Raw genomic sequence first — 20,935 nt, 5'->3', positions numbered from 1 at the left:
ATTTCACGATGAAGATATAAAGCCGGGACTCGCTCGCCGGCGCCTCACTCTCCGCACGCACATCCACCTTCCCCCCGTTTTATAACAAAACGCGGAAAAGATGGCCGCTGTCTCCGCCGCCTCCATGGCCGCGCTCAACACCTCCTTCGCCGGCAAGAAGATCGCCGCCGCGAAGAAGGTCTCCGCTCGCGTGACGACCCGCGCTCTGAAGCCGGTCCGCGCGGCGGTCGCCGCGCCCGCGGACGTCTCCACCGAGACCGTCAACGACTGCGTGAACACGATCCGTTTCCTCGCGATCGACGCGATTAACAAGTCCAACTCCGGTCACCCCGGTCTTCCCATGGGCTGCGCGCCGATGGGCTACGTGATTTACCGCGAGGCGATGACGCACAACCCCAAGGACCACACCTGGTTCAACCGCGACCGCTTCGTGCTCTCCGCGGGCCACGGCTGCATGCTCCAGTACTCGCTCATGCACCTCACCGGGTACCCGTCCGTGTCGGTGCGTGTTGTTTTCCCCGCCACCCACTTCGTTTCCTCGAGCGCTGAAGCGCGGCGGCGTCGCGCGCACGAATCCGCCGCGTTCCGTGAACCGACGGCGATCGGCGTTTTATCCACACGAGCGGGGGAAAAGGGCTTTCAGCGCGTCGTCGTCGCGACGCGTTATCCACCCCGTTCGTCGCGATGAACCGCATCGATCGTCGCTCCGGTCGCGCGCGCGCTTCGTATCGCGCGTCGTGAAGGACCTCGCTCGGTCAGAAGACGTCTCGGCGTCGCGTCGCGCGCGCGGCGTCGCGTCTCCGAGCGCGACGTCTCGCGCGAATCTGCCGCTTCCTCGCGAGCCCGCGCATCACGTGCATTTATTATTCCATTCTCACCCTCTCGCCCTCCTCTCCCCGCGCTCCTCTCCCAACCCGCAGAACGACGACCTCAAGAACTTCCGCCAATGGGATTCCGTGACCCCCGGTCACCCCGAGAACTTCATCACGAACGGCATCGAGGTCACGACCGGCCCGCTCGGCATGGGCATCTGCAACGCCGTCGGCCTCGCCGCGGCGGAGAAGCACCTCGCGGCGCGCTTCAACAAGCCGGACTGCACCGTCGTGGACCACTACACGTACGCCATCATGGGCGACGGCTGCAACATGGAGGGCATGTCCGGCGAGGGCGCGTCCCTCGCCGCGCACTGGGAGCTCGGCAAGCTCATCGCGTTCTACGACGACAACCACATCTCCATCGACGGCCACACCGACATCTCCTTCACGGAGGACGTCTGCAAGCGCTACGAGGCGTACGGCTGGCACGTGCAGCACGTCGAGGACGGTAACACCGACCTCGACGCCATCCGCAAGGCGATCGACGCGGCGAAGAAGGACCCCCGCCCGTCCCTCATCAAGGTGACGACGCTCATCGGCTACGGCTCCCCGAACAAGTCCAACTCGCACGACGTCCACGGCGCGCCCCTCGGCGCGGACGAGACCAAGGCGACGCGCGAGAACCTCGACTGGAAGTACGGCGAGTTCGAGGTCCCGGAGGCGGTCCAGTCTTACATGGACTGCTCCACGAAGGGCGCGGAAGCGCAGGCTGCGTGGGAGAAGACGTACGCGGAGTACAAGAAGAAGTACCCGGAGGACCACGCCGAGCTCGACTCCATCATCACCGGCAAGCTTCCGGAGGGCTGGGCGGACGCGCTCCCGAGCTTCACCCCCGAGGACGCGGGCGTCGCGACGCGCATCCACTCCCAGACGATGCTCAACGCGCTCGGCTCCGCCATCCCCGGCTTCGTCGGCGGCTCCGCCGATCTCGCGCCGTCCAACATGACGCTCATGAAGCAATTCGGCGACTTCCAGAAGGACACCGCGGCGGAGCGTAACATCCGTTACGGCGTCCGCGAGCACGGCATGGGCGCCATCGCCAACGCCATCGCGCTTCACTCCCCCGGCTTCAAGTCCTACTGCGCCACCTTCTTCATCTTCTCCGATTACATGCGCAGCGCGATGCGCATCGCCGCCCTCTCCGGCGCGCCGACGCTCTTCGTCATGACGCACGACTCCATCGGCGTCGGCGAGGACGGCCCCACGCACCAGCCGATCGAGCACCTCGCGTCTTTCCGCGCGATGCCCGGCATGCTCATGATGCGCCCCGCGGACGGTAACGAGACCGCGGGCGCGTACAAGATTGGCGTCGAGCAGACGGACCGCCCGACGACTTTCGCGCTCTCGCGCCAGGTCGTCCCCAACCTTCCGGGCACCTCCAAGGAGGGCGTCGCGATGGGCGCGTACGTCGTCCAGGGCCCCGCCGCGGGCGAGGACTGCGACTGCGTCCTCATCGGTACCGGCACCGAGCTCGAGCTGGCGTGCAAGGCGGGCGCGGAGCTCGGGGACAAGGCGCGCGTCGTGTCCATGCCGTGCTGGGAGCTCTTCGAGGAGCAATCCGACGAGTACAAGGAGAGCATCTTCCCCAAGGACTGCAAGGCGATCGTCTCCATCGAGGCTGGCTCCACGTTCGGCTGGTCCAAGTACGCGCACAAGTCCATCGGCCGCGATGACTTCGGCGCGTCCGCGCCGGCGGGCATCCTCTACAAGGAGTTCGGCATCACCACGGAAGCGATGGTGGCCGCCGCGAAGTCTCTCATGTAAATTCTTGCAGCGTAGCGTTTCGCGCACGGCATTGCAATTTTTTAACACGGTAGCTTTGCGCGGTTGAGATTCCTTTTTAATACATACCACCAACCAGCGATTGGTTTTTACAGTTGCGACGCTCGCCTTATCGTATCATCACGCAGTATTCGTTACAAGCGCTCTACTACGAATGATACGGTGTCTTCGCGCTCGACCGCCGCGAAAATAGACTAGGATCCCTTCTCTCGTCCGCGCCTCTTCACAGCTCGTCCCGGCTCTCGTTGTCGTCCCGCGGGAAGATGGCGTCCACGAAGCTCTCCGGCTCGAACGTCTGCAGATCCTCCATCTTCTCCCCGACGCCGACGAACTTCACCGGAATGTTCATCTCGTTCACGACGGACACGACCGCGCCGCCTCTCGCGGTGCCGTCGAGCTTGGTCAAGATGAGCCCCGTGACGTCAACAGCCTCGCTAAACGCCCTCGCCTGGTTCAGCATGTTCAGTCCCGATGTGCCGTCCAACACGAGCAACGTCTCGTGCGGCGCGGACGCGAGGCTCTTCGTGATGCTCCTCCTCACCCCCGCGAGCTCGTCCATGAGGTCGCAGTTCGTGTGCAAGCGCCCGGACGTGTCCGCGAGGACGATGTCCACGTCTCCCATCTTGATCGCTTCCTGCACGGCTTGGTAGCACACCGCCCCGGGCTTCATCCCCTCCTTGTACGTCGCCATGACGCCGTCGCTTCGCTCCGCCCACGTCGCGAGCTGCTCCGCGGCGGCGGCTCTGAACGTGTCGCCCGGCACGAGCATCACCTTCGCGCCGGACTCGAGCGCGAACCGGTTGGAGAGTTTCCCGAGCGTCGTCGTCTTCCCCGCGCCGTTGACGCCGACGACCATGATGACCGTCGGCGCCTCCTCGCTCAGCGCGAGCGGCGCGCACCCGGGCTCGCCGCCGTTCGGGCGCTGCAGGATGTCCACGATCGCGGTCTTCAGCGCTTGTTTCACTTGCGGTCCGGTGCTTATCTCGCCTTTTTCCACGCGCTCGCGGACCACCTCGATCACGTCCATCGCCGTCGTCGGCCCAAAGTCGACGGATATGAGCACCTCCTCGAGCTCGTCCAGCGTCTCCTCCACGTCCTCGAGCCTCCACAGCGAGAGCATCTCGTCCATGTACGACAGCTTCTCGCGCGTCTTGGACGTCCCTTTGAACACGCGGTCGAAGTCCGCCTGCGTTTTCTTCGCGAGCACGCTCGCGAGCTTCCCGATGCTGAACCCGTCCGCGCGGACGACGAGACGCGACGCGCGTCCTCCTCGTCGTCGTCGCGTCGTCGTCGTCGTCGTCGGCGCGCGCGCGGCGAGCGCGCGGCGATTCTCGAGCGACCTCGACGCGCGCGCGTTCGAGAGCGAGGCGCACTGCGTCGCGACGCGGGAGGACATCGCGAACATGATGATTCGAGGGCGCGCGCGGCGTCTCGCGGTGTGACGGAGCGGAGGTAGGATCCCGCGATAACGCTAACGAAGGAAAAGGAAGATCTCGCGGGTTCGACCAACCAGCGCGCAAAAAAAAAATCACGATACCCGTGTGTGTACTACGCGCGACGTACTATGCCTGACCGTTTGCGCATATACACGAAACGCGCGGAGATCTCTCTCTGAACCTTTCGGCCGGCGAGGAATTCCTGCACCGTCAAAAGTGCGCGGAGAGACTCGTCAGAAAGCGCCGTCGCAAGAGCGACGCCGGCGAACGACGCGCGTCACACACGCCGAGCGCTCGGCAGCGGCGACTTCGCGCGCGCACACCTCTCACGGGAACGTCTCAACTTCCCCTCGCGCGGTCGCCCTAAAACGCACGCACACGCACCCATGGCGACGAGCGCCGCGATGTCCGCCGTCGCGGGCGTCGCCAACACTCGCGGCGTCGGTCCTCGCGTCGCCGCGCGGTCGTCTGGATTCGCGAGCGGCGCGCTCGCGGTGCCGCGACGCGCGGTCAAGCAGACTCGCGTTCGCGCGGTCGTCACTTCCGCGAGCTCCCCTGAGGTGCGTCCACGTCGCATCGCGCGTCGTCGCGCGCTCGCGCGGCGTAATCCGGCGCGGCACCACCGTTACCCCAGCAACCCATCGCGACGAGGGTTCACAGACCGCCCTCGGATAAGCTTGCGCCGACTTTTTCGCATCCTTCGCTGGCGTCCGACGCGCGCGCGGCCGCGGTCGCGGTCGCGCCACCCGCGGCGATCGCGACGCGCGACGTCGTCCTAAGGACGCCTCGCCGCGCGACGGGCGCGGTCGCGCCGCGCGGCGACCGCGCGCGCGCGCGCCGCGCCGCGCGACGGAGAAGCCCTCGAGCGAGATGAGATTTCGTTCGCTCGCACATTCATTCGCGCAGCAGCGCGCGTCCCCGACCGTTCGCTGACCGCGCCACCCCGCCTCTTCCGCGACACAAACAGGGCCGCCCGTCGCCGTACCAGTTCGAGAAGGACATGGAGCCCCTCGAGAAGCAGCAGGCTGCGCTCGGCGGCGCGCGCATCGCCGCGTACGCCGCAGTCGTCGGCGGCGGCCTCGCCGTCGGCGGCGGCGTCGGCAACGCCGTCGGCGGCGCCGCCGTCCGCGCGACGCTCGCGGCGACGACCGGCGCGGCCGCCGCCGCCGCCGTCGCGCAGGCGGACAAGAAGCGCGTCTCCGCGGCGCCGAAAGCGCTGTGGAACGGCATGATGAACCGCGACCCGGCGACCATCACGAAGGTGCGTTCTATACACTGGTTCCCATACGACCGCGTTGGCGATGTGGACGCCGATCCTTAAGGACTTCGCCCGTCGCATCTCTCCGCCCACCCCTCCCTTTCGATACCCGCCCTCGACGCCTTTCAACTCCAACTGACGCCTTTCAACTCCACCCCGACGTTCGCGACCATCACGAAGGCGGATGTCGACGCCATCGGCGCGCGATTCGGCATGAATGATATGGCCAAGCAGTGCCCGGAGGCGGTCACGGAGCTGTACGACGCGTACCTCATGTCGATCATCCCGATGGGGGACGAGCCCGTGCAGGGGTGGGAGCCGGAGGCGCTGACGAACTTTCGAAGGCGACTGGGTCTCGAGGATCACGACGCGGCCAACGCGCACATCGAAGTCGGACGTCGGCTGTTCCGCAAACGCATCGAGCTCGGGGATAAGGACGCGGACCTCGAATCGCGACGGGAGTTTCAGAAGCTCGTGTTCATCTCCACGAGGACGTTTGGCGAGAAGCAGGCGAAGTTTTTGCTCCCGTGGAACCGCATCTTCCGCGTGTCGGACGCGCAAGTCACGCTCGCGTTGAAGGAGTCCGCGAGCAAGCTCCTCAAGACGCGCCTCGAGGGGTCCAACGCGATCGCGACGCTCGACGCCGCCGCTCTCGCGGACGCCAAGGCGTACCAGGGCGAGATCAACCTCTCGGACGAAGACACCGCGGAGGTTGTCGGCCCGATGTGCCAGCGGCACGTGGTGGACCTCATCGAGAAGGCGTCCGAGCTGGCGTCGGCGCGGACGGTGAACTCGGACTACTCCGCCGCGAACGCGCTTCTTCGCGAAGTGCTCGCGTACAACGTGTCGCTCGCAGCGTCCGCGGGACAGATCTCCGGGCTCGCGCCGGCGGTCCTCGCGGGGACGCCGTGGGAGGACAAGAGCTCCGAGCTGAACGTGTTGTTCAAAAACTTCCTCACGCAGGGCACCGAGGCGGGCGAATTATCCGCCGAGCTCAAGGACGAAGCCGGGAAGCTCAAGGCGCTGTTCGGGATGGGGAACAAGGAAGCCGAGGACATCGTGATCGAGGTCACGACGAAGGTGTACCGCGAGCAGCTCCGCGACGCGGTCAAATCCGGCTCGCTCGACACCGCGGAGTCCCCCGCCTCGGTGCTTCAGCAAATTTGCGAGAAGCTTCAGTTCCCGCCCGAGATCGCCGCCGGCGTGAACAAGGAGAACTACCGCACGAAGCTCGAGTCTGTCATGGAGAAGAAGTCTCTCACGGAAGACGACGTCACCGCGCTCGCGCGCGTCAGAAAGCTTCTCTGCGTCCCCAAGGATGTCGTCGACGAGTGCACGAAGGAAATCTGCGGCGCGGTGTACAAGTCCGCGGTTCAAGGCGCGTTGTCCGTCGGCACCGAGGCGTTCACCCCCCAGCTGCGCGACCGCTGCAAGGCGGCGAAGCAAGCGGTGCGCCTCACCGACGCGATGGCGCTCGAGATTTTGACCGTGGAGGCTAAGAAGGCGTTCATGAACTTCATCAAGGAGGCGCGCGTGAAGAAGAACAAGATTGAGCAGAGCAAAGAGATCAGGAAGATGGTGTACTTCAACGCCACCGTCGTGACGCCGATGGTGAAGGACGTGACGCAGGCGGCGGCGCAGGACGCGGCGAAGGAGCTCGCGGAACTCATGAAGGAAGCGCAGGCGGCGGCGAAGGAGGAAGAGAAGAAGGAGAAGGAGAAGGCGAAGGCGGAGGCGAAAGCCGCCGCGGAAGCCGCGGGCGAGGAGTGGGTGGAGCCGGAGGAGGAGGAGGAGGAGGAGGAGAAGAAGGAGGAGGAGGAAGTCGTCGTCCAGGACACGGCGCCGACGTACCAGAAGGAGGTCAACCTCAAATCGGAGATGGACCCGGTCAGCGCGCAGGGCTTGTACCAGGACTACCTCATGTTTTGCATGCAGGGCGACACCGTGACCGCGCCCATGGGCGTGCAGATCACCCTCGAGCGCGATCAGTCCGAGTTCACGCGTCTCGCGCAGCTCGGGGACATCCTCGGCATGAACCAGATGGAGGTTGGGATGGTCCACAAGGGACTCGCGGACAAGGCGTTCCGCGCGCAAGCGGAGCAGATGCTCGGAGACGGCCGCGGCCTCACCGCGGATCGCGCGGAAAAGCTCAAGGAGATTCAGACGTCGCTCTCCCTGCCAGACGCGGAGGCGCAGAAGATCATCAAGGGCATCACGTCGAAGAAGCTTCTGGGCGAGATGCAAGCGCAGATCGCCATGGGGACGCTCACGATCGCGGACGTCCGCAAGCTGAAGGAGTCTGGCGTCGAGATCGACAACGCGCTCCCGCCGGATAAGAGGCTCCAGCTGTTCCGTAAAAACGCGGAGCAGAGGCTGACGGACGGCAGCGGCGTCGCGGACATCGACGCCCTCACGAAGACGCTCCCCGAGGACCTCTCCATCGACCCGGAGGTTGCGAAGAAGGAGCTGACGAAGCTCGCGAACGAGAAGAAGCGCAGCACGATGATCGGCGCCGTCGCGGAGCTTCGCGGGAAGAAGATCGACGCCGTCGTCAAGGCGTGCAAGAACCTGCTCGCGTGCCACGGCGTCGCCCCCGAGAGCAAGCTCGAGTGGGCGGTGAAGGAGGAGCTTCAGGACATCTACAGCGTGTTCCTCGTCGACGGCGCGGACGACGAGCAGGCGTCGCTCTTGCAGAGCGCGCTCGGGTTGGACGACGCGACGTGCTCGGGGTTGAAGGAGATTGTCGCCGCGGACAAGTTCCAGCTCAAGGCGGACGTCGAAAACGAGGCGTTGTTCTAATTGGTGGAACACGTCGAGACGGGGCGGGGGCCCAAAGCGTAGGGCTACGTACATTTTTGAAACAGACGCCAGCGACGACAGGAGTGCTTATGAAACGCAAAGAACTTTTGACGCCTAAGTATGGGCTACGCATCTCATTCTACCTGTAATACGCGCGCGAACACCGCCAACGTCTCGATCGCGTCCGAGCCCGGGAAGAACGCGTGCCCTTCCGCGTGCTTCAGCGTCCACTCCCCGGACGCGCACAACTCGTCGCAGTCGCGAACGAACGAGTCGAACCCGCAGCTGACGTATATGAACGTTCGCAGCCGCGGCGGCGGCGGCGGCGTCGGCGGCGCGAGACGCGCCTCGTCCGCGGCTTCCGTCGCCTTCTTCCGCTTCCGTCGTCGCCTTCGTCGTTTCGCCTCGCTCCCGCCCGTCTCTCTCCCGCCCCCTCCCGTCTCTCTCCCGCTCGCCGTCGCCGTCGCCGCCGCCGCCGCCGTCGCCGTCCGCCCCGTCAGCGTCGCTCGAGTCTTCGCGTCCAGCCCTTTCCTCGGCGGGTTCACGATCACGACGTCCGCGTCCCTCACCGCCTCCCCCGCCGCGTGCTCCGCGCGTTCCACCCCGAACGATACCCTCGCGCGCGTCGCCTTCGGCAGCGTCGCGGCGGACAGCTCGAACGATACCCTCGCGGCTTCCGCCGCCTCCGTCGCCCGCAGCGATCCTCTCCACTCTTTCCCGCCAGCCGCGGCGATCGACAAGCCGATCGCGCCCGCGCCCGCATAGAGCTCGCCGACTGCGGCGTCCGCCGGGACGTGCGCGCGCAGCGACTCAAGCAGCCTGTTATACGCCCCCACGTTCGCCTGCATGAACGACCCGGGGTGGTAGCACACGCGCGCGTCGCCGTGCGCGCACCACGACGAGTAGAGCGAATTCGCGCCGCCGAGCTCGCGCCACGCGTCCGGCGCGTCGCCGACGATGACGTTGTCGGCGGCGTCGTTGAGGTTGACGCAGACGCCGCGCACGAGCGTCGGGTCTCCCACTCCGGCGAGCAGGTCGTCCGCGAGGAGGCGTAAGCGCGTTGGGATCTCCTCCGAGGACGGCGGCGCGTTCCACACGAGCGCGACGTGCACGGCGGCGAGGAGGTCGTCGCTCGGCGACGTCGGCAAGAAGTGCGGTCCTCCGTCGACGCCCGCGACGACCTCCGCGCCGCGCTCGTCTAGACCGCGCGCGCACGCGGTGAACTGCACGTACCGCAGCTCGCCGGTGTTGTCGCGCTCGTCGTACGCGCGGACGCCGAGGCGAGCGCACGCGGCCTCGACCGCGAGCGCGGCGTCGTTGATGCGAGGGTGTTGGACGACGCAGCCGGGGATTGGCGCGACGTCGTGCGTCCCGCGCCTGAAGAGGCCGAGCGCGAGCGCGCCGTCCTCGACCGCTCGCGCCGCGAGCTTCGCGCGGCATCGCCATCCGTTCGTGGGGCCCAGCGTCATCGCGAAGTCGACGCCTTTGGACGCGAAGTATTCGCGCGCGCGCGCGAGCAGCGGCGGCGCGTCCAGCCCCGTCGCGATCGCGCATCCGTCGCATCGAGACGCGTCGAAGTGGGGGCAGTCGAGTTCCGTCGCCGCCGCCGCGAAGGTCCTGACGGAAGGACGTCGCGACGACGGCGCGCGAGCGCCGTCGCGACGCCGTCGCGGCGATACCCCCACCGCCGCGGGCGCCGACGCGACCGCCGACATGATGGACCGCCCGCGCTCCCGAGCACTGCACGCGTTTCGGAACGACAACCAGAAAAGTGCAGTACAACGTAGTCTCGTTCGATCGACACGAGGCGCCGCCGCAAAAAAAGTTCATCGGTCAGTTGAAAAGGGACGTGATCAAATGTTGAAACTGAGGGATGAGTGAAAAACAGAGTGCCGTGTCGCTGTCGTACCGAGACCTGCATCTGCTGTGAGTCAGCTCGCGTTCGACAACGTCATCGCGTCAGTTCGGGATGGCGCCGCCGAGGACCGGCGCGCCGCCGCCGCATCCGCGGCTCACGCGCGTGTCGCGATGGGACTCGATCTACGCGACGTCCCCGTGGGACGCGTTCGTCGTCGCGTTCTTAGGATACACGTGCTTCGTCCTGCCCTTCTTCCTCGTCGTCCTCGCGCTTCTGCTCTTCTTTCCCGCGTGGCTCGCGCTGGAGTGCGGGTGGTACGCCCATCGCGCGGCGCTGAGACGGCGACACGAGGCGTTCACGGACCCGCCGCCGTTCGAGTACCGGAAAGAGCACATGCGGCGGTTCTTGCGTCTGAAGGAGGACGTCGTCCCGTGTTTCATCGCGTTCACGCGCGCGTGGTTCCGCGACGCGCCCGCCGCGCTCGTGAAGCGAGAGAACGTGAGAGACTTTTTCCGGTACGCCTTCTACGGCGTCTACATGAAACGAGCGTCCGACGCGGAAGAAGCCGAGCTCGACGCTTGGCTGGACGACGTGGAGAAACACTGGGACATCACGCTGCCGCCGGGGCGCACGGAAGGGCTGACGTTCATGGCGCACATGCGAGACGGTCTGCGAACGACGCATCAGCCGCTGTTCACGGTGTTTTACTCGCACGCCGCGGGGACGCTCGGCGGCGTGATATTGCGGCTGTGGGGGTTCCGGCATCACGGCTGCGGGGACACGGGGGTGACGTACTGGATACGCGATAAGAGTAGCAGCGGTCGAAAGAAGAAGAAGAAAAAGACGACGACGACGACGACGACGACGACGACGAAGAGAGGCACCGGCGGCGGTCGGAGAAGCGCGAGCGGCGGCGTCGACGTCGACGACGCGCCGGACGCCGACGACGCGCGCTGCGAACGCTGCGGCGGCGATCCGCTCGGTCGGCGGTGCTTCGCCGGGTGCCGCGACCGCGCGGACGGATCGCCCACGCCCGTCGTCATGCTCCACGGCCTCGGGATCGGTCTGTCTCCGTATCTGTGGACGGTGGCGAGCATCCTCCGCGCGACGCCGACGCGGCCGGTGGTCCTCGTGTGTCTCCCGGAGATCAGGCGCGTTCGTTCATATTTACACTGGTCCCCATACGACCGCGTTCGCGTGGTGAACGCCGTTTCTTAAGGACTTTACTTCCCGGCGGTCGTTTCTCTCCGCCCAGGGTCCCTCGCGTTCAATCCCGACACACCGCGATGCCTTTCAACTCCAACTGATGACGCCTTTGAACTCCACCCCGACTTCGCTTCGTACGGACCCTCGACCCTCAGCCTCCGGCACATCGTCACCGTGCGCACGCCGGACGCGTTCGTCAACGCGATCGAGAGCGCGTGCGTGCGACACGACCTCCGTCGCCCGTGTCTCATGGGCCACTCGTTCGGGACGTTCGTCGTCGCGCGCGCGTGTCAGCGGTCTGTCGTCGCGAGCACGATGCTCGTCGACCCGGTGGCGTGCTGTCTCATGCTGACGCGAGTGATTCACAGCGTCTTGTTCGCGATCGAGGACGTATGGCGGGAGCTCACGGGCCGCGAGTCCGCGGGGCTGGCGCGCGTGTCCGAGGCGGCGCGCGAGGCGTCGGGCGTGAGGTCCGCGAAGCCGCCGAGGGTGACGTGGCGGCGGCGCGTCGAGTTGGTCGCGTCGCTCGCCGCGTTGTGCGTGCGGGACGTCGTCATCGTGAGAGAGCTCTCGTGCGCGGTGGCGCTGAGGTGCGTCCCGTCTCGCGCTGGTTCCCATACGACCGCGTCGGCGTGGTGAACGCCGATTCTTATTAAGGACTTTTGCGGGCGTGTCTCTACGCGCACTCCTCGCTTTCAATCCCCGCCCGCGACGCCGTTGAACTCCGTCTGACGCCTTTCAACTCCACCCCGACGTCGCTTCGTACGGACCCTCGACCCTCAGTCGGACGTTTTGGTGGTGGCAAGTCGTGTTACACGCGGAGGACACGCCGCGAGACTCGCTGTGCGTGCTGCAGTCGCACGACTCGATATTAGACGCGGGCGCGGTGGCGAAGCACGTGCTGAACAGGGACGCGAGCGACGTGTTGTGGTTGGACGGGTTCAGGCACGGGGAGTTACTCGGGCCGACGGGCTTCGTCGCGCGAACGCGCATGGCGGAGTTTCTGAAGCGTTTGGACTGATCGACGCGTCCGTCGCGGCGCTCGCGTCGTCGTCGTTGTCGTCGTCGTCGTCGTCGTCGTCGTCGTCGTCGTCGTCGTCGTCGTCGTCGTCGTGTTACAACCTAAACGTCCATCATTCCTCCATCCCTCGAAACGAAACAAAACGAACCAACGCGTCGCTCACGTCGGCGTCGGCGCGTCCGTGATCTTCGAGAACTCCTCCCCCGTCGCCCCCGCGCCTCCCCACGGCGTGAAAAACTGCCTCAGCTGCCGCGGCCGGCACTGCCTGCCCGGCTCCATGGTCATCTTCAACACCGTGCCGCCCTCGCGCACGGCGACGTCCGGCGCGAGCGACGGATGCAGAATCTTCGCGAGCAGCTCGACGCCGTTCACGAGCCGCGGCCCCGCGCGCGAGAACAAGACGTGATGCACGACGTACACCCTTCGATTCTTCACCGCGGGAATCGCCCAAAAGCCCGGATTTGACGCCAAGCGATCCAGCTCCGCGAGCGTCTGATGCGGCGACGGCGAGACGCACGGGGAGAGAATCAAAACCTCGGGGGCGTACGCCAACACCTGCTCCCATCGCAGCCCGACCGCGGGCGCGCCGGGCTCTTGAAGCTCGTCCGAGCCGCCGGCGAGGGACTTCATCTCCGGCAACCAGTGCCCGCCGACGGCGAGCGGTCTGAGACCCTCCAGGGACAGAACCCTCGGGCGCTTCTCCGCGCTCGACACCGCGGCGGCGACCGCCCTGAGGCGCGCGCGCAGCGAGTCCACGAGCGCGACCGCGATCTCTTCCACGCCCGTCGCCGCGCCGACCTGAACGATAACGTCCATGACCTCGGACAGACGCTGCGGGTCCATCGCGAGCACGCGCGTGCCGCCGCCGCCGCGGCTTCCTCCCCCTCCTCCTCCGCGCCCGTCGCCGTCGTCGCCGCGCCCGTCGCCGTCGTCGTCGCGGTCGCGGTCGCGCAGCACGCCCGCCATGGATAACGCGCGCGCGACGACGCTCTCGCCGCCGCCGCCGCCCAGCGCGCCCGCGCCCTTCCCGCATCGCTCGCACGCGTCTTGCGTCAACACCAACCCGGGGCGCGCGCGTCGCAGCCATTCCACGTCCACTGAGACGCCGACGTACTCGCCCTCGCCGCGCGTCCCGCCGCCCGGCCGCGCGCCCGCGGCTTCGAGCATCGCGCTCCCGATCGACTGCTGCCGGTGGTTCGGGTTCAGACGCGACGGTCGACCGATCTCGCCGTTCGGGGAGATGACGCTTCGCGACCGAAGCACGATCGGGTACTTCCGCTCGACGGTCTGCGGGAAGTTGCACCGGTCCGTGACGCACACGAGACGCGACTGCAGTCCGAGCGCGTGCACGATTTCCGTCGCCGCGGGCGTGAGCGACGCGATCGTGCACGTCCGCGACGGCGTCGGCTGCGGCACGCTCGCGGGCGAGTGCAGATGCCCGATCCCGTCCAGCCCACCCCGCCCGTCGACGTCGTCGAACCCGAACCCGACGCCGCCAGAGTGCGAATGCGCCGCGCCGAACCCGCCGCCGCCGGCGGGGGGGAACGAGAGCAACGCCTCGAGGTCCAAGTCCGACCCGGACGCGGACCTCCGCACGCCGCCGTTCACGATCGAGCTGAGATGCCCCGTGGACTGCGAGTGCAGCATCGTCTTGCCGTTCGAGGTCGAGAGCGCGAGAGCGCGATCGTTTCCGTCGCGGTCGCGGTCGCGGTTGCCGTCGCGGTCGCGGTCGATTTTCCCGCCGCGCGACGCGTCTGGCGTGTCCTCGCTCTGCGTGCGACGATGGCTCGGCATCGTCACCGGCTCGCTGCTTCGGAACGACTTCTTCTCTCTTCCGCCGCTGTCGCCGCCGAGGCCGCTGCCGGCGCTGTTCCCGTTCGAGTTCCCCAGAGCGCCGCCGCCGCCTGATCCGCCGCGGCCGGGGGAGTCGCCGTCGCCGTCCAGGGTGCTCCACACTGAGGGTCGTTCCATACAAAAACGGTTCACCGGTCAGTTGAAAGGGGGAGCGATCAAATGTTGAAACCGAGCGGTGGGTGAAAAACGTTTGTATAGAACGCACCTGAGTCCGCGACGCCGTCGAGGATCCCCGCTGAGGAGCCGCCTTCGCCGAGCTGCGACAGCGCGCCGACGGACTTCTGCCGGCTCCCGAACCCGCCGCCGCCCACGGACCCCATGCTCGAGGACGCGGAGACGCTGAGATTGCGCGCCGCTGCCGCGGCTTTCAACGCCGCCTCCGCGGCGGCGGCGGGGACTTGCTTGCACTTCTCGACGAAATGCCGCGCCAGCCTCGGGTCGTCGCCAAAGTGTAAACGCGCGTACGACATCAGCACGTTCCTCCACGCGTACCCTTCGACGCGTCCGATGGACTGCCACCCGCCGCCGTCCTTCCCGGCGAGCGACGAGGACGAGCCGCCGCGCGAGACGAGGGAGGACTCTGACCAGGACTTGCCCGTCGGCGACGGCGATATCACCTCCCACACCATCTCTCCTCTGACGTCGTCCCAGGACCCCTCCAGGCTTTTTCGTCGTCTCGAGTCCGCGGGCGTCCCCGTCTCGCTCGAGTCGTCGTCGTCGTCGCCGCCGCCGCGTTCCGTCGCTTCTCTCTCGCCGTCCGATCCTGAGTCGTTGAAGTTGCCCCCCGGTCGGACGTCGTACGCGGCGAACCACCCGCCGCCAGCGCCGGCGCCGTCGCGCGACAAGTTGGGCTCCGACGCGATCTCCGAGTTTCTGCACACCTGGCCTCGGACTTTCGCGCCCGCGGGGAATAAAGGGCACCCCTGGCGGATCGTCACCGTCGCGTACCCGGAGTGCTCGGTCGCGACGCCGCGCGTGCTGAACGGCGCGAGGCCGCACATCGGCCGCGGCGTCGACCCCTCAAGCGGCGTCAAGCTCTGCGATAAAAACACGAGGCCGCCGCATTCGCCGTAGATGACGCCGCCGCCGGCGGCGAACGCGGTGATCGCCATCCGAAGCGGACGGTTCGACGCGAGCGCGTTCGCGTGCTGCTCCGGGTACCCGCCGCCGAACAGGATCCCTTTGCACCCGGTCGGAAGCGAGTCCCCGGCGAGGGGAGAAAACGCGACGAGCTCCGCCCCCGCTGCTTCCAGCAACGCGAGGTTCTCCCGGTAGTAGTGACAGAACGCCGCGTCTCGCGCGACGCCGATGCGCACGCCGCCGCCGCCGCCGCTGAACGTCCTCGGGATCAAGTGCGACGCCGCGTTCCCGCCGACGCCTCGAAGGTGACCGAGCGCGTGGCCGATCCTTCCGAGCGGGTTGTTCTTTTTCGGCGTCTTGCGAGCGTTCGGCGAGCCGTCCACCCCGCCGCCGCGTTTCGGCGTCGCCGGCGCGCGTTTCGGCGACTCCGGGATCGCGGGAAACTTGTTCATGTCCCTCCCGCCAAAGTTTTCCGAGTTTCGCGACGGCGACATCGGCGGCGAGGTCGCCGCGCCTTCCGCGTCGCCAGGGTCCGCGACGCCAGGGTCCGCGTCGTCGTTCTCGTCGTCGTCGTCGTCGCCGTCGCCGTCGCCGACGAAATCCCCCGCCGCGGCGAGGAGCGCGCTCAGGTCCACGCCCGCGCCGACCGCGTCCGCGAGGTGCGCGGCGATCCCGGTGACGAACTCCTCGCCGTCGAGCGACGAGCGGTTGCTCCCGTCTAACGAGCTTCGGTGATCCGCGTGGGCCCCCGCGTCCCCGGACGCCTTCCCGGACCCCCGCGCTCTGTTGTCTCCCTTTTCGCCGCCGCCGCCCTTCCCAGCCGCGTCTCTTCCCCCGCTCCTTCCCCGCTCCTTCGTCGACGCGCCGCCGTCCTCGTTACCGCCAGCTACAACCTGCGACTGCCCCAAGCTCGTCCCGCCGCCGGCCATGAGCGCCTTGTTCGCGACGATCGCGAGCTGCCGCCGTCGGTCGACGGATGACGCTCCCGAGACGCCGCCGCGTCCCGTCGTTAGAAAATTCGTCGCGCCGTCCGCCGACTCCAACGTCCTCACCGCGCCGTACACCTCCACGCCCAAGTCCGCGGCGGTGATCGCGTCGCGTATGATCTTCGCGTGCGCCTCGTTCTTCGTGTTGTTCAGCACGACCCCGGCGACGACGACCTCGTCGTCGAACGCGAGGCATCCCTTCAACACCGCCGCCGCGCTCCTCGGCCGCAGAGACGCGCAGTCCAGCACGAGGATCACGGGCGCGCCGAGCCACTTCGCGATCTCTCCCGTGCTTCCCCGCTCGTCGCCCTCCACGCCGTCGAAGAGCCCCTCCGCGCCCTCCACGATCGCGACGTCCGCGTCGATGGACGCGCGGCGGACCCTGCCGAGGTTGTACTCCTTGGAGAGCATCCACCCGTCGAGGTTGTACGACGGGCGTCCGGTCGCCGCCTCGTGCAGCAGCGGGTCCGTGAGGTCCGGGCCGACTTTGAAGCCCTGGACGCGAAGGCCGCGCTGGCGGAGCGCGGCCATGACGCCGACCGCGACCGTGGTCTTCCCGACCCCGGCCTGGGTCCCCGCGAAGACGATGACCTTCATCGTTCCCGGTGCCGCACCGATTCGACTCGATCCCGCGTCCGTCCTCGCGCGGCGCCGCTCGCGTCCTTCTCGCGTCGGCTCGCGTCGCCGTCTACGGACGCGGCATCGCCCTCGCGACCGCGTGAAGAAGCGCGCGTCTCGGTCTGCCGCGCGCGATGTGGCGTTCCCACCCGGCGAGTCGCGAAGTGCGAGGGCGGGAAGGGGCGCACGCGCACGACGTCAGATAAAGTTGTCGCCTCGGGTGCGCGTGCGTTCCATTTCACCCACCCCGTAGTTTCAACATTTGATCGCGTCCGGTTTCAACTGACCGATGAATTTTATGGAATCGCCCGCATACGTCGGTCAAAGGAGTCGAGTCTCGAGATAGTCTCGCGGCCGCTTCGCATCAGTCATCGTGTTTTTTCGCCGTGCGCATCCCGCGCGACGACACTCGCCCACGCGCGTAAGTCACGCACGATGTCTTGCGCTGCCGCATTTTCCCTGTCCGCGCGCGCGGCGGTCTCCGTCCGCGTCGCCACGCCGTCCACGCCCAAGCGAGGTGCGCGCGCTCTCCCTTCCCGTCGTTCGGATAATGCGCGGAACCCGGTCGCTACGCGCTGAGGGCTTAGGGTTTGTTTTCCCGCGGCGTCGACGTCGCGCCGGATGTGCCATCGCGACGGCGCGTCCGCGGCGATTCAATCCGCGCGTCTCGCGCGAGGCGTTCACCGCGCGCGTCTTCGCGTCGGCGCGTCGACGTCTCGGCGGCGTCTTCGCGTCGCCGGCGTCCGCCGCGCGTCGTCCGCGCGCTTTATCCACACCGAATCGGAGGCGGTGGAGGACCAATGCCCCAGGGTTGGGTTTTTTCCCCCGCCGGCTCCGAGACGCTTCAGCGTCGACACCGCGCGAAGTCGTCCGTCGCGACCATCAACTGACGCGCCAGCACCCCACCCCCCCATTCCACCCTCCTATCTCATCAGCGACGGTCGCGACGACCCCGGTCGCGGGCCTCACCCCGAAGCAGTCGCGTCGCGTCAAGCGTCACACGAAGATTCGCTCCAAGGTGAACGGCACCCCGGACCGCCCTCGGATCTCCGTGTACCGCTCGAACCAGCACACGTACGTGCAGGTGATCGACGACGAGAACCAGAAGACGCTTCTCGCGATCGGGACGATGTCCAAGAACGTCAAGGAGGTCGTCGGCGGCGAGGAGTGGAAGAGCAAAACCGTGGACGCCGCGAGAGAGGTGGGCAAGCAGCTCGGCGAGGCGTGCGTCGCGAAGGGGATCAAGTCCGCGGTGTTCGATCGCGGCGGGTTCGTGTACCACGGCAGGGTTAAGGCGGTCGCGGACGCGTGCCGCGATGCGGGCGTGGAGTTCTGATCATCTCTTCGGAGGAGAAGGGAGGAGAGAGGCGACTGGCGCGACGGATTAGCCGTCCGCCCTCGACCGCTCCCGCGACGACGGCGCGTTAGCTGAGCTTGTAATAACCCGCGAGGACATTCTTTATCGCTCGGTCTCGACGCTCGAATCGTCCGCGCGCGCGACCGCCTCGTTCCTCCTTTAGATCCTCGTCGCCGACGGAAGGACCTTTTCTCGCGCGAGCAGGCGTCTTACGGTAGTATTTTTCGACGGTCTAAACGACGAGTCATTTCTTCGGGGTTTCTTCGAGATCGATGAGAGGCTCTCCGCGCGCCCTGCCTGTTCGTCGTCGACGCCGGTACGAGCGCCATCGAGCCGTCCCTCGTCACACCGACCGACGCCCTCACGCGTGTCCGTTGAATCGCCAGCCTCGTCGTCGTAACGATGGCGTCCACGTGCTCCTTCGTCGGCGCCACCGCGCCCATGCGCGCGCGCGTTACCGCGCGCCGCGGTCGCGCGCCGCGCGCGTCCGTCGCGCCGCGCGCGGAGACCTCCGCGGTCACGTGCGCGGTCACGCCCGCGACGGTCCAGCAGCGGTCCGGCTCCGCGACCGTCAAGGGGACGTCGCGCAAGCAGAACGAAGACCGCTTCGCCTCTTACGTGCGTCGTCCGTCGTCCCGCGCCCCTCGCCCCTCTCTTCCTCTCTTCCTCTCGCGCGCGCGGGGCGGCGTCCGCGTCGTCCCCGACGGCGTCGAAGCGGCGGACGTCGAAAATGTTATCCACCTTCCCGATCGCTCGCGCTGACCCCGCTCGCCCTCCGCGCTCGACCGACAGGCGAACGCGAACGCGCCGGAAGGCACGCCGTACGCCATCTACGGCGTGTACGACGGCCACGGCGGCTTCGCCGTGAGCGAGTGGCTCAAGACGAACCTCGCGGACATCATCCTGAAGGAGTGGCCGCGGGCGGATTTCTGCCTCGAGGCGCTCTCTCAGGCGTGCGTGAAAGCGGACTACGAGCTCGTGCAGCCGCCCCCGGGCATCATGGGCGCGTTCGGCGAGAGAGGCGTCGGCGGCTCGAAGTGCGGCTCCACCGCGGTCGTCGCGACGCTCTTCCAGGAGGGCGGCTCCACGAAGCTGTGCACGGCGAACGTCGGAGACGCCAGAATCATCCTCGTGAGAGACGGCAAGCCGGTGCAGATGTCCGTGGATCACATCCCGGACGACGAGATGGAACGCCGACGGATCGACGCGGGGAACCCGAACTTGAGGAAGTCGCTCGTGACGTTCACGGAGGGGAGCTGGCGCGTCGGCGGCGTCCTCGCGTTGTCCCGCGCGTTTGGCGATTCGTTCTTGAAAGAGTCCGGGAGGTTCGAAGGCTTCGGCGAGCGGAACGCGGACTACGGCTCCGGGTTCGGGTTGAACGCGGAGCCGGACTGCTACATCGAGCAGCTCACGGACAAGGACACGTGGCTGATGATGTCGTCGGACGGTTTGTTCGAGAACAACGCCCGAGGCGGCGGCGGCGGATTCACGAACGAAGAGATCGCGGATTTCCTCACCGCGGCGTCCCCGGACGCGACCCCGGAGTCGCTCGCGAAGGAGCTGTGCAGCATGGCGGTGTCCAAGGGCAGCACGGACGACGTGACCGTGACCATCATGAAGCTGTGAGCGGCGGCGCGAGCGATGCGTGAACCGGTCGGTTGGAACGGCGGGGAGGGGCGCGGGGCGGAGCGCGAGCGGGGGAAAAGGTCAGTCGCGGCGGCGGCGGCGACGACGGGGGGCGACCGAGAGAGAGCATTAGAGCACGGACGCGCGCGCGTTCGTGCGACGGAGTATTACCGCGCGCGGATGCTTCCGCGCGCTTACAGATAAAACGTACGCAAACACGCACGTCGCGAGCCTCGATGCTCCGCGCGCGCCTCTCCCCTCCGCCCCTCCCTCCGCCAAAAAAAAAACTCACTCGAATCTGAGAAACCTTCAGATGATGACGTCGACGGCACCGCGACGACGTTTCCTCGACGTCCTCGCGCGCCGCGGGCCACTTCCTCTCGCGCAGCGCACCGCCGCACGACAAGAAACGACATGGCCTCCATCGCCGCTTCCTCCGCCGCCGCCGTGCGGGTGCGTTTCTTTGTCTCCGCCGTCCCCACCCCGCGCGTCGCGACCGATCGCGCGCGCGCGTCGTCGATCCAGCATTCCGTCCATCTGGCTCGCGAGCGTGCCAACTCGGACGACCGCGACGACGCCGACGACGCCCTCCCCCCCCGCTCTCGTCGCGCAGGTCAACGGCACGTCGCGCGTCGCCGCCCGGCGCGCCGCTTTCAACGGCCTCGCGATCAGGTACGTCTCGACCGCGACCGTTCGGCGTCGACCGAGCCCTCCGCCTCGCGTCGTCCGCCTCGCGCCCTCGTCAAAGATATTGATATCTCCAAACTCACGCGCTCGCGTCCTCGATTCCTCAGGCCCCGCGCCGTCGCGACGCCCGCGAAGGCGACCAAGCTCGTCGCCGTCGCGTCCGCCGCCGACGACAAACTGGAGAAGAAGATGCCCGCCGGGTTCAACGCCGCGCTCGCGCTCGCGGTCGCCGGCTCCGTGTTCGCGACTGACGCCGTCTCTCCCGAGTTGGCGGAAGCCGCGCGCTCCAGCGGTCGCATGGGCGGCAGCTCCTTCCGCGCCCCCTCTAGGTCCGCGCCCAGAGGCGGCATGGGCGGGCAGTCCAGGCAGGCGCCGCCCGTGAACGCCATGCGCGGCGGCATGGGTTACGGCTACGGGATGCCGATGTTCATGCCGATCAGCCCGTTCGGGTTCGGGTACGGGTTCGGGTTCGGCGGGCTCGGGTTCATCTTC

General features: G+C 67.5%; 9 protein-coding genes across 9 annotated transcripts; 6 read left to right on the top strand and 3 right to left on the bottom strand.

Annotated features, from left to right (window-relative positions):
• The first annotated feature begins 56 nt into the window (after positions 1 to 56).
• On the top strand, positions 57 to 2,753 carry MICPUCDRAFT_34943 (uncharacterized protein). The gene is made up of 2 exons (XM_003061150.1): positions 57 to 502; positions 921 to 2,753. Exons 1-2 carry the CDS (start codon positions 101 to 103, stop codon positions 2,637 to 2,639), a joined length of 2,121 nt encoding a protein of 706 aa, XP_003061196.1. The 5' UTR covers positions 57 to 100; the 3' UTR covers positions 2,640 to 2,753.
• Positions 2,754 to 2,913: 160 nt separating this feature from the next.
• On the bottom strand, positions 2,914 to 3,933 carry MICPUCDRAFT_4504 (type II secretory pathway family protein; the record flags this gene model as incomplete). Its single annotated transcript, XM_003060893.1, has 1 exon — positions 2,914 to 3,933. A coding segment is annotated over one exon (1,020 nt), but the record flags the coding sequence as incomplete, so codon positions are not given.
• Positions 3,934 to 5,132: 1,199 nt separating this feature from the next.
• On the top strand, positions 5,133 to 8,286 carry MICPUCDRAFT_28277 (chloroplast envelope anion channel-forming Tic110 family). The gene is made up of 3 exons (XM_003061149.1): positions 5,133 to 5,354; positions 5,532 to 6,971; positions 7,086 to 8,286. The coding sequence occupies exons 1-3, from the start codon at positions 5,322 to 5,324 to the stop codon at positions 8,148 to 8,150; spliced, it is 2,538 nt and encodes an 845-aa protein (XP_003061195.1). The 5' UTR covers positions 5,133 to 5,321; the 3' UTR covers positions 8,151 to 8,286.
• An 821-nt stretch (positions 8,287 to 9,107) lies between these two features.
• On the top strand, positions 9,108 to 10,031 carry MICPUCDRAFT_63356 (uncharacterized protein; the record flags this gene model as incomplete). Its single annotated transcript, XM_003061148.1, has 1 exon — positions 9,108 to 10,031. The coding sequence occupies one exon, from the start codon at positions 9,108 to 9,110 to the stop codon at positions 10,029 to 10,031; it is 924 nt and encodes a 307-aa protein (XP_003061194.1).
• An 88-nt stretch (positions 10,032 to 10,119) lies between these two features.
• Positions 10,120 to 12,235, top strand: MICPUCDRAFT_60689 (uncharacterized protein; the record flags this gene model as incomplete). Its single annotated transcript, XM_003061147.1, has 3 exons — positions 10,120 to 11,167; positions 11,264 to 11,804; positions 11,998 to 12,235. 3 exons carry the CDS (start codon positions 10,120 to 10,122, stop codon positions 12,233 to 12,235), a joined length of 1,827 nt encoding a protein of 608 aa, XP_003061193.1.
• Positions 12,236 to 14,937: 2,702 nt separating this feature from the next.
• Positions 14,938 to 16,752, bottom strand: MICPUCDRAFT_19705 (uncharacterized protein; the record flags this gene model as incomplete). The annotated part of the gene is made up of 2 exons (XM_003060892.1): positions 14,938 to 15,496; positions 16,031 to 16,752. Coding segments are annotated over 2 exons (1,281 nt in total), but the record flags the coding sequence as incomplete, so codon positions are not given.
• A 441-nt stretch (positions 16,753 to 17,193) lies between these two features.
• Positions 17,194 to 18,237, top strand: MICPUCDRAFT_28274 (uncharacterized protein). Its single transcript, XM_003061146.1, has 2 exons — positions 17,194 to 17,290; positions 17,709 to 18,237. The coding sequence occupies exons 1-2, from the start codon at positions 17,209 to 17,211 to the stop codon at positions 18,107 to 18,109; spliced, it is 483 nt and encodes a 160-aa protein (XP_003061192.1). The 5' UTR covers positions 17,194 to 17,208; the 3' UTR covers positions 18,110 to 18,237.
• Positions 18,238 to 18,483: 246 nt separating this feature from the next.
• MICPUCDRAFT_60686 (uncharacterized protein) lies at positions 18,484 to 19,977 on the top strand. The gene is made up of 2 exons (XM_003061145.1): positions 18,484 to 18,748; positions 18,923 to 19,977. The coding sequence occupies exons 1-2, from the start codon at positions 18,533 to 18,535 to the stop codon at positions 19,754 to 19,756; spliced, it is 1,050 nt and encodes a 349-aa protein (XP_003061191.1). The 5' UTR covers positions 18,484 to 18,532; the 3' UTR covers positions 19,757 to 19,977.
• A 447-nt stretch (positions 19,978 to 20,424) lies between these two features.
• Positions 20,425 to 20,832, bottom strand: MICPUCDRAFT_41282 (uncharacterized protein; the record flags this gene model as incomplete). The annotated part of the gene is made up of 1 exon (XM_003060891.1): positions 20,425 to 20,832. One exon carries the CDS (start codon positions 20,830 to 20,832, stop codon positions 20,425 to 20,427), a length of 408 nt encoding a protein of 135 aa, XP_003060937.1.
• Between the last annotated feature and the right edge of the window lie 103 nt (positions 20,833 to 20,935).

Source organism: Micromonas pusilla, assembly GCF_000151265.4.
Source record: "Micromonas pusilla CCMP1545 genomic scaffold MICPUCscaffold_9, whole genome shotgun sequence".
NCBI lineage: Eukaryota > Viridiplantae > Chlorophyta > Mamiellophyceae > Mamiellales > Mamiellaceae > Micromonas > Micromonas pusilla.
This window is presented reverse-complemented; position numbering and strand designations above follow the sequence as displayed.